General features: G+C 34.8%; 3 protein-coding genes, 1 long non-coding RNA gene and 1 pseudogene across 4 annotated transcripts; 3 read left to right on the forward strand and 2 right to left on the reverse strand.

The window, feature by feature from the left end:
- The first annotated feature begins 235 nt into the window (after positions 1–235).
- LOC116033159 (G-type lectin S-receptor-like serine/threonine-protein kinase At1g67520) lies at positions 236–1,077 on the forward strand. Its single transcript, XM_031275919.1, has 2 exons — positions 236–960; positions 1,071–1,077. Exons 1-2 carry the CDS (start codon positions 236–238, stop codon positions 1,075–1,077), a joined length of 732 nt encoding a protein of 243 aa, XP_031131779.1.
- LOC116032148 (receptor-like serine/threonine-protein kinase SD1-6) lies at positions 241–4,020 on the forward strand. Its single transcript, XM_031274573.1, has 7 exons — positions 241–1,404; positions 1,541–1,729; positions 1,840–1,982; positions 2,643–2,853; positions 2,942–3,179; positions 3,270–3,420; positions 3,552–4,020. The coding sequence occupies exons 1-7, from the start codon at positions 1,113–1,115 to the stop codon at positions 3,855–3,857; spliced, it is 1,530 nt and encodes a 509-aa protein (XP_031130433.1). The 5' UTR covers positions 241–1,112; the 3' UTR covers positions 3,858–4,020.
- A 2,234-nt stretch (positions 4,021–6,254) lies between these two features.
- On the reverse strand, positions 6,255–10,996 carry LOC116033160 (annotated as a pseudogene).
- A 191-nt stretch (positions 10,997–11,187) lies between these two features.
- LOC116033162 lies at positions 11,188–12,966 on the reverse strand. Its single transcript, XM_031275920.1, has 3 exons — positions 12,704–12,966; positions 12,172–12,324; positions 11,188–11,354 (listed from the first exon to the last, which is right to left on the reverse strand). The coding sequence occupies exons 1-3, from the start codon at positions 12,708–12,710 to the stop codon at positions 11,188–11,190; spliced, it is 327 nt and encodes a 108-aa protein (XP_031131780.1). The 5' UTR covers positions 12,711–12,966.
- Positions 12,967–13,149: 183 nt separating this feature from the next.
- Positions 13,150–13,872, forward strand: LOC116032151. Its single transcript, XR_004100743.1, has 2 exons — positions 13,150–13,251; positions 13,349–13,872. It is a non-coding gene; the product is annotated as an uncharacterized LOC116032151 (long non-coding RNA).
- The last annotated feature ends 1,411 nt before the right edge of the window (positions 13,873–15,283 follow it).

Consider the following 15,283-nt stretch of genomic DNA (forward strand, 5'->3'; position numbering starts at 1 on the left):
TTAGGTATTATAATTAGTTCCCCCAGTAAATAAATGAGTTCTAGTATTGAAAGTTCTTTCAATTCTGATAACTTTCCACACAAGTGTAGAAGACTTCCACCCAAGTCTTCTTTTGGCCTGGACGCATGAAATGACTGAACTACGAAGAATATATTGTTTCATATATACTCCTAGGCAGCCATTTATTTAGTTTTAAACCATATATTAGGCCGTAGGGGCGATGCATATGATAGTAATGGGTAGAATAATATTGGTTACAATTGTTTGCTGCTTATTCATCTGGCATGGCTTGTTGTTATCTGGTGTTAGTGCTAAAAATACACTTGCACCTGGAGAATACTTGTTACCGTTTGATGACGAGTACTTGGAGTCATCAAATAAACTCTTTGAGTTAAAATTCCTGAAGCTACCCGGCTCTAGCTCTGCTTTTAGATGCTTTTTGAGTATACAGTGGGCTGGTTATTTGGTCACATCCACTTCTGAACGAAGAACAATTTGGGTTGCTTGGCTAGGTGAAAGCGAGACTTATGTCGTTCCAGAATTAAAAATGGATAGAGAAGGCCGGTTGTTGATATATGGTGAACGTGAATTCGTTATAAACGATGACCAGCAACATCCATATGTTATGAACACAACAGCAACTCTACTTGACACCGGCAACTTAGTGTTGCAGGGTGGGGGTCGTACGTTGTGGCAAAGTTTCGATCATCCCCCTGGTAATATTTGGATTCCAGGGATGAAATTGGGCTGGTTTGGGCTACAAAAAACTCCTCAACTGCAGCAGCGTTGTCTCACTTCTTGGACAAGTGAGGAGAACCCTTCTCCTGGTGCTTTTAGCTTGTGTGTTGATCCCAACAATACCAAGCAGCTAGTTGCCATGCGAAGAGGGATTGTTTATTGGCACAGTGGGGTCTGGAATGGATACAATTTTCCATTTCTTCAAGTCAATTCCCATCTCAGGTATTTCTCTAATCACAATGAAAGCTATTTTGCTTGGGATGGGAATTTTGATGCGGGTGAGGCCTTTATCAGAATTTATGCAACTGGGTTAATCTCTGCACTTGTTGAAGACCATAGTAACTACACAATATCAAGGATTAACTGTGATCGTAATGATACATATTATTGAGGGGTGCCTAAAATCACCCAAACAATCCAATTGTAGTGCCGGAGACAAGTTCAATTTAACAACTGGTTTTATCGAATCGAATTTATGGGAACAAATGTTATTCAACACCACGTTAAATATTGGTGATTGCAATGAAATGTGTGTCCAAAATTGTTCTTGCAACGCCTATGCTACACTTGAAACTGATGGAACAGGCTGCAAATTTTCATCTTCCACTAAATACCAGTACGCGTCTCAGGGCGACATTCTTTACATTCGTTATGGAAAAACAGCAGGTAGATAGGTCGTCCACCCATTTTACTTCGTGCGAGCATGTTTCAATTTTTACTTACCTTTTCTCCATCACAAGTTCAATTTAATTTGTTTATCAACCTAATAAAGCTACTACTCACTCAATTGCTTCAATTCAAGCAAATCAAATCCATTCTCCTCCACATCGCCTTCCTGCTCCTCCTCCTGCAGCTTTGACAAGGGATATCTCACACCACATGATGAGAACCACAACTATAATTGCTCTTACAGTAATACTCTCTGTCACCGCCCTTGCCCTGATTTTCCTAGTTTGCTATTCAAGAAAAAGTTGCACCTGCTGCTTCATAGGTATGCTGCTATCTCATCTTTTAATATATATCAATTTATCAATTCACATTTATTCTTTCTTAACTCTGGCTATAACGCTCCCACCTAATCAGCTATAAGTGTTTACACAGCCCCAATTGTACAATCCACGCAACAACTTGCTGGTCACGACGAGGAGTTACCTTTCTTCGATTTTAAATGCATAGAAATGGCCACAAATTATTTTTCTGAAGAAAATAAACTTGGTCAAGGAGGATTTGGTCCTGTATACAAGGTATATATGAACTATATTCACATATGAGTGAATTTCAATTTTGATCCTACTGTTATAGGGGTATGTCCAATTTTAGCCACCTTATTAATTTATATCTGGAAGAAAATTTTAATTTGTTCACCTTTAATTTGGCCTTGTGAGTATAGTAGTATTTTCATCTTTTATGCTTTATTTTTATTTTCATTTATATACGCGACTTAGCATTTTGTCACTTTTAGTTTTTACACCCTGAATTTCAATTAACAACGCTACAAATTTCAAAAATCATCTTCTTCTCTTCTTATGGCTATATTCCAGTGAATAGTAGCTAGAATTAAATGCTAAAACTCACCAATTTCTTCATGTCACAGCTTATCTAAATGTAATGGTAACAATACAAATTGTTCCCTTTGTCACATTTTACTAAACTTTTTTCACTTAATTATTTTCTTTAGCATTTTTTTTAATTTTTATTCGATTTTCTATATTTAATAGTATTTTATATGTAGTTTTCAAATACATAAATTTCATTTACTAACATTGAATTAAATATTATTATTAAAAATTAAATTATAATTAAGTTCAGTCAAACCTCATTAATTAAACAAGACATACATATAAAATCGAGACGAAGAGAGTAGATGTCTTTGTGGTTAATTAAGATAAATATGTTCTATTCAGGGAATATTATCCAATGGTCAAGAAGTCGCAGCAAAGCGGCTCTCAAAAATGTCAGGACACGGAGTTGAACAATTCAAAAATGAAGTTCTATTGATCTCCAAATTGCAGCATAGGAATCTTGTTAGACTTCTGGGTTGTTGCACTCAAGGAGATGAGAGGATATTAATATATGAGTACCTTCCAAATAAAAGTTTGGATTCAATTCTTTTTGGTTAGTTTGTTTTATTCGTTTCCATCATTCACCTTATATTTCTCTTGCTTGGCTCCATTTATGATTGCATGACACTGGTTTTACACAGATGCAAGAAAAAAAGTTTGTCTTGATTGGGGAAAGCGTGCTTCTATAATTGATGGGATTGCTCAAGGACTTTTGTACCTCCACAAATATTCAAGACTAAGGATTATACATAGAGATTTGAAAACAAGTAACATATTGTTAGATGTTCACATGCACCCCAAGATTTCTGATTTTGGAACTGCCAGAATATTTAAAGATAGTGATTCTCGAGCAAGCACAAAAAGCATTATTGGGACCTAGTAAGTCAATGAGAATATGTTTTAAATATCTCTTCTATTCTATATTTTTTTCTTTCATGTAACTTGTAGAGCAATTTCATGATAAAACAGTGGTTACATGTCTCCGGAATATGCAATGGATGGTTGTTTCTCGGAGAAATCAGATGTTTTTAGCTTTGGAGTCATGGTAATGGAGATTGTAAGTGGAAAGAGAAACAATGGCTTCTACAATCCAGATCGTGTTTCAAATTTACTTGGTTATGTAAGTATTATTCTATGCATAAATTGTATACAAAAAGTTAAATTATTTCTATGATTCTTTTATTCAAACATCTCAATTTTAATTTGAGTAATAAGTTTTTGTTTCTAACTCTACCTATGAATGATCATTAGGCTTGGAGTTTATGGATAGAAGGAAAAGTTTCAGATCTAATAGATCCAACAATGGACAAAATGATTTCAGTTATTGAAGCAACAAGATATATCCAAGTAGGCTTGCTATGCGTTCAAGATAGTGCGACGGATAGACCGACTATGACAGATGTGGTATCCATGCTTGGTAATGAATCGACAATCTTACATATTCCTAAGGAACCTGGTTTCTCAGCCATCATTGGTTTAAAATGTGGTGATGTTGCTAATAATTCAAAATCTTGCTCTATTAATGAGGTCACAATTACAGAGATCGAAGGTCGATAGCAACACTTGGTACAAATTACTCTTATTGTTTGCAAAGACTTTTTGGGTTAATTTTGGTGCTAAATAATTATGAACTTCATCAAATGTCTAATTGCAATTAGACATCATTTCTTTGAATGTAAAGCTTTTAAAATAGTTTTCATTGTAAGACAAGCTTGTGTTTATAGACAACCTCTATCTTTGCCTTAAATTAATTGGCACTATATTGGATGACTGTATGTAGCACACTTTTTTAGTTTTAATGTTGCTTTGTCCAACTCCAAATTTCTATATTTTTGTAACATTTCTCTCTTTTTTCAACCTCCTTTACTAGCTCTTTTACCTCGGCTTCTCCTTCATGCTTCCCAAATCCTACACAGTAATTTATTAACACCCCAAATCCTACACAGTAATTTGTTAACACATATTCAACAGTATTTCGTTGGGAGAGGTAAAATTACCTGAACGCTTTTAGATAATCTTTCCAAGCTCAAAAGCTCGATCCTATAATTCCCACTTCTCTACACCTTTTTGTAAGATTTTCCCTAATAATATATATATATATATATATATATATATATATATTAGGGCCTTAATTAAGTGGGGCAAGTTGACTAGGCTTATTAAGTGGTTTGGTTGGACTGAATAACTAGTAGTTGTTATTCAACCAGACTCTGTGCTTATATAAACCTGTATTGATGGGATACAAGATATATATGCATTATATAGCACATACAGTTCACGGTACTCATACTGCTCAGTAGATACCAATACACTATCTAGGGTTCTGAGTCAAGTATGAGACAAATATGGCTTACCAATACACTATCTAGGGTTCTGAGTCAAGTATGAGACAAATATGGCTAACGGTTTACCGTTCAAGAGGCATCACATCAACTGTGGCTGGAAATTAACACTACTTTCGCTTCCGCTACTGCGTGATCAGGTTTCTCGTAGACTATTATGTATAGTTAGATTATTGATTTCTAACATTTGGTATCAGAGCCTTTATCAATCTCTACCTGGTTGATTGTTTTGCCTAAACAATATTAAGTATTATGTACATTAAGTTTTCTATATATTTTGATTTCAATTACATTCGTTTTAATTCTTCAAAATTTGCATACAGATGTATCTATTTGGTTATGAATTATGATATAATTAAGTAAATCTGACATGTATATTTTGAATGAATTAATTGTAATGATTTTTTTTTTGGATTGCTGGAATTAATTTGGCATTAAGCGAGGATTAAATTCTTCGAGATTTTAATATCTATTGCTTGAGTTAATTTTCTTGCATTAATCACCGGATCATGTTCACCGGCATTTGGACTCCTCACCGAACTACAAGCGGTCACCATTTTTCCCCTGGTGGCATCGACATTTTGGCTTCGCTATTTAGAGACACGACGGAACTTCCTTCCCCTTCAGTCGCCGGCTACCCTGGAGAACGGCGGTGGGCGATGGGTAGGAGACCGAGGTTTTGTTCGCGGGCAGAGGGTGGCGTCGGCGATCTGGTTTTGGATCTCCAGCCGGTGTCTTCGATGCCTCTCCACTCTCTAGGCGATGCTCTTTGACGCTGCTCCTCAACCTCTAGTCGACGACCGCGACACGATTAAGGGTGCCGGCGGCGAACCTACTGTCACGACGAAGAGAGATGGTAGGCATGGGCTGGGTTTCCGGCGTTGCTGTTGTCCTCTCCTCTTCCTTCAGGCAACGAGACATTAAGCCAACATTATCAAAATTTATTAATTACACTTATTACAAATATTTGTATATATTCGAAAGTTGTATATTGTCTAAACATGACACAAAATCAAATAGAAACCACGAATTGATATTATAGTAGAAAGGTTGTTAACGATATATCACAAGCTTGTCTTGCAATATTAACTATGTAGTGTTTTTGACAACTTTTTCAAAAGCAAAACATTATTCAAAGAAGTGATGTGTCTAATTGCAATTTGAAATTTCACTTATTAGTCTATCTTTTATCCCTGAAATACTCTTTCACTTACAAAAGTGAGTTTTACCTCCACATCATCAAATTTACAATTCCTTCACTATTTCTTTACATCCATGCAATACTCTCCCACTTTCAAAAGTAATCCCACTATCACATCACAATACAATAAAATAACAAAATAATAATAAAATAAAAGTACATAAATGTTGTCGCATGCTGCCCTACGGCAACCTTTTTTTTTTTTTTTTTTTTTAAATTTGCAAGCTTCCAAGATTATCAAGCTTGCATTACACCTAAGCAATAACAAAACAAAGCAAAACAAAAAAGTCCACTTAAGGTCTCACTTTCAAGGGTAAGGATAGCTTTACAATCTTTGGTGAAGTTTTACAACAATTATTGTACAACGAAAGTTACTCAAAAAGTCTTTTAACAATGAGAGAATGATATTTGCTATCGACCTTCAATATCTGTAATTGTGACATCATTAGCAGAGCAATCTTTTAAATTATTAACAACATCCTCACATTTTAAGCCAATAATGGCAGAGAAACCAGGTTGTTTAGGGGTAGGTAAGACTATTAATTCATTACCAAGCATGGATACCACATTTGAGATAGTTGGTCTATCCATCGCACTATCTTGAACACATAGCAAACCTACTTGAATATATCTTGTTGCTTCAATAATTGATATTGTTTTTTCCATTGTTGAATCTATTAAGTCTGAGAGTCTTCCTTCTATCCATAAATCCCAAGCCTAGTAATCATTCATGGGTAGAGTTAGACATATAAAGTTATTGGTCAAATTAAATAAAAATGTTTAAATAAATGAATCGTTAAAAGAATCCTAAAAATCAATTGATTACATTTTTTATAGTTCATGTATAGGGTAATACTTACATAGCCAAGTAAATTTGAAACACGATCAGGATTATAGAAGCCATTGTTTCTCTTTCCACTTACAATCTCTATTATCATCACTCTAAAACTAAAAATATCTGATTTCTCAGAGAAGCAACCATCCATTGCATATTCCGGAGACATGTAACCACTGGTTTACCATCAAATTGTTCAAATAGTTATATAAAGGAAAATAGATATATACAAGAGATAATTGATCAAACATATTCATTGACTTACTAAGTCCCAATAATGCTTTTTGTGTTTGCTGGTGAATCACTATCTTCATATATTCTTGCCGTTCCAAAATCAGAAATCTTGGGATGCATGTGAACATCTAATAATATGTTACTTGTTTTCAAATCTCTATGTATAATCTTCAGTCTTGAATATTTGTGGAGGTACAAAGCCCTTGCGTAATCCCATCAATTATGGAGACACGTCTTCCCCAATCAAGACAAGCTTTCTTTCTTGCATATGTGCAAAACCAGTGATTATATATTCAATTGTAGAACTAAACAAAATATATATTAGGGTAAAGGAGTGACAAAATGAATAAAGCTAACTAACCAAAAAGGATTGAATCCAAACTTTTATTTGTAAGGTACTCGTATATTAATATCCTCTCTTCTCCTTGAGTGCAACAACCAAAAAGCCTAACAAGATTCCTGTGCTGCAATTTTGAGATTAATAAAACTTCATTCTTGAATTGTTCAATTCCGTTCCTAGAAATTTTTGAGAGCCGCTTTGCTGCAATTTCTTGACCATTGGCTAATATTCCCTTAATACAAATAGTATAACTAATGTTGTTTAGATATCCAGAATTACCATTATATTTTATTTATAACTAAACCAAAACCCAAGTTGTTTTTTGTAATTAGGGTTGGTCGTGTGTGAACCATATGATGTAAGATAATATTAAATATGTAATGGGTAACACTTGTGTGACACTGTCTCACGAGTCTCGATCCGTGAGACTTGTCGTATTTGTAATTAATGAATCAGATCTTTGACCTCATTAAAATATTCGACCCGTCTCACAGATTGGACCCGTGAGACGGTCTCACACAAATTTTTACCATATGTAATACGTTTTATAAAATTTAAAAAAAAAACATTGTAATATCTTTTTATGGGTCAACTAATATTAATTTTCACTAATACATTTAAGGAAGGGAAAATGGTCAAATAAACCCCTAGACTTTAGCTGAAAAGTCAACAATTGATTTTGATGACTTGATATCAAACATGGTAGGACATAAGCAACACTGCCGATGGTGAGACTCGATCCCTATTTTCTTCACCCAAACTTCATTCCTATAACCAGTTGAGCTGCCCATACGGGCAGAAAAATTCCTACTCATTTTCCTATTATTGCCTTATTGGTAAATTGCCTAATTATTAAGCTCTTCATAAGTTTCTTCCTTCAAGTAGGCAGAACACATACTTTTACAATGAATAAACTCTAATTTTTTGTCTGCGTAATAATGACTTTACCCTATATATTTTAATATAATATTAGAGCGATAACTTATATTATTACATATTTATAACATACATGATACATATTTTCCATTGTTGAGATTTTCATATGTGAAGTTACCAACAATCTCTACGATGTTGACGCAGGGCATTGTGGGCTTTTGTGGCCTTGTCTTCAACCACATTGGCGGTATTAAAAAAAATGTCTACCCTGAATGGAGAAGAAAAGGTCTATCCTGATGGGGCACACTTTACGATACCACTCCAAATTGCTACGGGATAATTCAAGAAAATAAGAAATAAATTTGGCTAAGGACTACCATGCGTTCACACTTTGAAAGTAGGAAAAAAAAAACATTACTACCCCACTTTAATTAACCAAAAAGATCAATTTATGTCATTTTAGGAACTCAAATCTGGATCATCCAAATAAATAAAAAAATTGAACATACAAAATTAGTCATCACGTTCTAACATTAAGAGTGGTTCTCATTTGAATGGTTATTCTCATTTGCACGCAATACACACACACACACACACACACACACACACACACACATACATACATACATACATATATATATATACATATATATTACCAACTCAAATGCGACCATGTCTAACGTGTGGTCGCACCATTAGTTATGAAAAAAACTAACACCAATAGAGTTAGGAAACACACAACAAATAAATGCATCAGTGCACCAAAAAATGCACCATTCGATACGCATAAAAGCACCAACTATATTATGCACCATTAGGTGTGGTGAGGTATGGTGCATTTTTGAGTTTGTGTTGCGTTTTGTGGTGCATTGGTACATTTCATTGTTGTGTGTTTTCTAACACTATTGCTGATTTTTTGCATAACTAATGGTGCCGCCGCACCGGTCGCACGTGAAGACATGGCCGCATTGGAACTTGGTCATATATATATATATATATATATCTGTTCAAATGCAGCCGCGCCTTCCCGTGCGGTATATACCACTAGTGTTAACAAAATACACCACTAGTGTTAAGAAATGTACAATAGTGAAAATGCACAAAAACACACCCATAACTCCCCTACCCTTAATTGTGCATTTTCGAACATTGTGCGGTTTATATTTGCATACCTAGTGGTGTATTTTTTGGTGATGTGTGCCTAATGGTGCATATTTGTGTTGTGCATTTTCCTAATACTAGTGGTGTATTTTGTTAACACTAGTGGTGTATACCGCACCAACCGCACGGACCTGAACTCTGATATATATAAGAGAGAGTCTAGTTCAGGAGCAGTCGTGCCTTAACCTGTGGTCTGTGTGACCGCACCAATAGTTATGAACATATGCACCAATACTGTAAGGAAAAGCACAACAAAATACACCAAAAAATGCATCATTAGGTACACATCACAAAAATGCACGATTAAGTATGCTTAAAAGCACCACACAATATTCATAAATGCACAATTAGGTGTGGTGCNATATATATATATATATATATATATATATATATATATATATATATATATATATATATATATATATATATATATATATATATGTATATCTATTCAAATGCAGCCGCGCCTTCCCGTGCGGTATACACCACTAGTGTTAACAAAATACACCACTAGTGTTAAGAAATGTACAATAATGAAAATGCACAAAAACACACGCATAACTCCCCTACCCTTAATTGTGCATTTTCGAACATTGTGCGGTTTATATTTGCATACCTAGTGGTGTATTTTTTGGTGATGTGTGCCTAATGGTGCATATTTGTGTTGTGCATTTTCCTAATACTAGTGGTGTATTTTGTTAACACTAGTGGTGTATACCGCACCAACCGCACGGACCTGAACTCTGATATATATATATAAGAGAGAGTCTAGTTCAGGAGCAGCCGTGCCTTAACCTGTGGTCTGTGTGACCGCACCAATAGTTATGAACATATGCACCAATACTGTAAGGAAAAGCACAACAAAATACACCAAAAAATGCGTCATTAGGTACGCATCACAAAAATGCACGATTAAGTATGCTTAAAAGCACCACACAATATTCATAAATGCACAATTAGGTGTGGTGCATTTTTTGAGTGTATTGCGCGTTTTGTGGTGTATTTGTGCATTTTTCTAACACGATTGGTGCCTTTGTTAACACTAGTAGTACCTTTTTTAAGTGGCTGCACCGACCGCATGTTAAGGCGCAGCCGCATTTGAGTAGAATTCTATATATNGGCTGCACCGACCGCATGTTAAGGCGCAACCGCATTTGAGTAGAATTCTATATATATATATATATATATATATATATATATTTTAAGTGACCGGACCAACCGCATGTTAAGGCGCAATCACATTTGATTAGAATTCTATATATATATATATATATCACACTCAAGTGATAACTTATTTTCAAGAGAAAATTAATAATTAATCTTAGTTGTGTCTATCAAAAAATTTAACAATTTGAGGTAAGGAGAGAAAAAAATAATGTGGCATCACCCTAAAATGTGACAACTAGAAAATATCAACATATATAGTTCATACCTTATATACAGGGCCAAATCCTCCTTGACCAAGCTTATTCTCATCAGAAAAGTAATTTGTGGCGATCTCTATGCTTTTAAAATTGAAGAAAGGTACCTCGTCATCCTTACTAGCAAGTTGTTGCGTCGACGGTACAATTGGGGTTGTGTGTCCAAACACTCATCAGCTGATTAGCCTCTAGTAAAGGCAGATTTAGGATACTTGATTAAAATCTTATAAATTGTTATTAACAGAATACCTTCTTCGAAGCAACTGCAACATTTTCTTCGATTCATATACCATACTAGGAAAACCACAGCAAGTGTCACAAGCAACGTTACTGTAAGAGCAGCTACAATTGTTGTTCTTCTGTGGTGTGACCTTCTCCTTGTCAAAGCAGGAGCAGGATATCGAGGTGGAGGACGATGGCTTTGCTTTGCTTAAGATTGTTCAAAGTGAAGCAATTGAGTCATTACTTTGATATTTGTTAGGANCATTTTCTTCGATTCATATACCATACTAGGAAAACCACAGCAAGTGTCACAAGCAACGTTACTGTAAGAGCAGCTACAATTGTTGTTCTTCTGTGGTGTGACCTTCTCCTTGTCAAAGCAGGAGCAGGATATCGAGGTGGAGGACGATGGCTTTGCTTTGCTTAAGATTGTTCAAAGTGAAGCAATTGAGTCATTACTTTGATATTTGTTAGGATCAAGCTACCACTACGCTAAAAGTTAGAACTAGTAGCAAAAGCGCAACTTAGGCCTTATTTGGTAAATAATCAGCCTATCAGCCAATTTTGACTTATTTGACCACTATTAGTTGTTTGGTTAATAAGCTTTTTGTAACTCCAAAATGCTAAAATTCAAAAGGCTACTCAAAGCAGCCTTTTCAATTAGCTTTTTGAGAAAAGAAATTATACCAAACAGCTATCAGCTAACAGCTAATCTATCAAACAACTTTCTACAAACAGCCAATGTTATCAACAAATCATACCTTCTAACCCAAACAGCCAACCCAATCAGCCAATGTTATCAACAAATCATACATTCTAACCCAAACAGCCAACCCAATCAGCTAACAACCATTTACTAAACAGGGCATTTATCTCCTTATATCGTCACACATTTTCGAGATGTTAGATGTTGGACTTAATTTTTTTAAGCCCTTTACCACCTCCGCGTAATCATCAAGTGCCAAACTTGCCCCAACAATATTATTTCATATATAGTATAGATTCATTGTGTAAAATTGGACAAACTAACTTGTATGAAAAAATAGATTGTAGATTTAGTGAGTATAAGCATATCAAGCAGCAAGTACAAGACAGACAAGGTGAGTATAAGCATATCAAGCAGCAAGTACAAGACAGACAAGGGGGTTGGCCTACCTGTTAGCAGCAAGTACAAGACAGACAAGGGGGTTGGCCTACCTGTTTTTGCATCTCGAATGTAAAAAGTTTCGCCCCCCCTACCTGTTTTTGCATCTCGAATGTAAAAAGTTTCGCCCCCATTAGACACGTAACGGTAAGCAGTGGAAGAAGAAAACTTGCAGCCTGTTCCATCAGATTCAAGTGTAGCATAGGCGTTGCAAGAACAATTGTTTACACACATTTCATTGCAGTCACCTGTACCAAACAGTAAAAATCTGTGTAAGATGAGTGTAGTCAAGATAAAATTATAATACTTATGGTCCTTATAGTTAGCTAATTTTGGCTTATTTGACTACTATTAGTTATTTGACTTTGTTAAAAAAATTAATATAAGTGCTTGGTTAATCAATTTTTTATAACTCCAAATGCTAAAATTAAAAAATAATTAGTTTTTTGAGAAAAGAAATTATACCAAACAGCTATCAGTTAACGGCTAATTTACCAACTACTTTTCTACTATCACTAATGTTATCAATTAGTTATATCCTCTAACTCAATAAGCTAACAGCCATTTACCAAATATGGCCTATATATATTGAAAAATGTAATAGTAATTAGGGATAAGAAATCATACCAAGCATGATATCATGTAACTGTAGTTCCCATCCGATAAAACCAGTAGTTGAACGGAACCTGTCTCCAGCACTACAATTGGATGATCTTACGCACCCCACGTTGGAATAGTAAGTACCATTATGATCACAGTTAATTGATGCTCTTGTTAAGTTTCTATCATGTTTGACCGCTACTGAAATTTCACCCGTTGCAAAAATTCTGATAAAGGTTGAATGCGGGTCTACCTTTTCATCCCAGGCAAAATAGCTTTCATTGTCATTAACGAAATATCTGAGATGATGCGAAAGGACAGGAAGAAATGGGAAATTATTGTTGCGGCCACTCCAGACCCCACTGTGCCAATAAACAATCCCTTTTCGTGTGGCAACTAACTGCTTGGGGTTGTTTGGATCAACACATAGGCTAAAATCACCAGGAGAAGGGTTCCCCTCACTGGTCCAAGAAGTCAAACAACGCTGCTGAGTTTTCACCCCAAATCTACCCAAAATCATGCCCGGGAGCCAAGTATTAGCAGTGGGATGATCAAAACTTTGCCACAACGTATGGGTATGACCCTCTACTGTTCGCAAAACTAAATTGCCGGTATCAAGTAGAGTTGCGGTTGTGTTCATAACATATGGATATTGTTGATCATTGTTTACAGGGAATTCATGATGATCAGCAGATACCACCAACCGGCCGTCTCTTTCCATTTTTAACTCCGGCCCGGGGACCAAAGAAATTTGAGCTTGGCCGAGCCAAGCCACCCAAACAATCATTTGTTGGGAACTTGCCAGGATTGGATACTCCGTGAACTGTATACACAAATAGCAGCTAGTGGTAGAGCTAGTGCCCGTCGGCCCCCTGATGAGTTTTAACTCGAAGATTTTATTGGAAGACCTCAAGTAAACTTCATCAGTGGGTAATATGTATTCTCCAGGCCCAAGTGTGTCTTTAGCACTAACATAAGATAGCAACAAGGCATGACAGATGAAGAAGCCAACAATGCCAACTACTAAACTATCATAGAATATTATTCTACTCATCCCTATCACGTATGATTTCAAATAAAATTGCTAGGTGGATGTGAATGGTTTTGATTGCACTTTTTCAAGTGATCGAGTGAGTGCTTACTCCAAAGAGAAGGATATGGGTATATCAAAAGAGAAATTAAATATAGAAAAAGAACAAGAACAGATATAATCTGTATTATATTGTGCTATGTCCTGCTGGTCCAGCATATGACAATATATATATAGGCTCTTACAAATCAATAAGACTCCCAAAACAAAGACTTGCTTGAATTGGAAAGTTGTCCCCAAGAATTTTAAAGTTTGAATAATTCAATTCACTTTTTTTTTTTAGTAAGAGGAACTAATGATAACAGTTAGTTATAATTTATTAGCCAAACAAAATTCTTAATTTTTTACAATTGCACCAAATTTTATGTTCATTTTATCTTAGAGCATCCTTATCAGTTGGAGTTTTTTGTGGGCCCAACCACCACATCATCCACTATCTCACTCAACAATCATTATTGCATGGACCATGGTCCACACAGTTGTGTGGACCAAAAATAAAAAGTACATTATATTTATACTGAAGGTACATTATTTTAGTACTGTAGGTACATTATTTGATAGTATATATCAAATAATGTACCTTCATTACAAAAATAATGTACCCTAAAATAATGTACCTACAGTACAAAAATAATGTACCTTCAGTACAAAAATAATGTACTTTTTATTTTTGGTCCACACAGCTTTGTGGACCATGGTCCATGCAATCATTTGCCCTCACTCAATAACAAAAACTCTTCCCCACATTAATTTGAATTTTTTTTAATATTTTTGTGGACCCACCATTTTACCCCACTATACTTTAATTAATTATTTATTTAATATCATTATAAAAATTATAATTAAAAATAATATTTTTATTATATTTAAATTAAACATGTCAAAATTAAAATAAATTTATAATTATAAATTTTCAATTTTAATAATCAAAATTATATACTACATTTATATTGCATAAATTTGTGTTCAAACTTTAAAAATTTAACAAAAAAAAATTAAAAATTATATAAACTAAAAAGAAAGTAACAAAAAAAATTAATAAATAAATAAATAAAAGGCTTCGCCATTACCGTATCAACGGCCTAAAAAAATTTTAAAAATAAAATAAAACCAAAACAATCAGAGTGGCGGCCACTTTGAAGCACCCCAACGGGCGCGTGGGGAACACGCGCCTGCCACCTATCCTTTTTTTTTTTTAATTAACTCTGACATGATCCAAGGATTTGCAGAGATATATTTTACCAAATATCTCAACACCACATCAGTCTAAGATTATCTCTTTGTTTTTGCACTATTCCAAAAACCATCTATGATACATTGATGTAGATGCTCTTATACAATTTTAAGCAAGTCTGATATTCTTGTTAAAATTATCTAAGGGGCTTTATTTGATCCTGATTTCATAGACTTTTAAAAACTTCTATAAGCTTTAAAAGTTCAAAGGTATTCGAATCAAAGTTTTATGGACTTTTTAAATGTCTGGTGATATTCGATTAAGATGGTGCTTAACAATTAGT

The sequence above is a fragment of the Ipomoea triloba genome, chromosome 10 (assembly GCF_003576645.1).
Source record: "Ipomoea triloba cultivar NCNSP0323 chromosome 10, ASM357664v1".
Classification (NCBI taxonomy): Eukaryota; Viridiplantae; Streptophyta; class Magnoliopsida; order Solanales; family Convolvulaceae; genus Ipomoea; species Ipomoea triloba.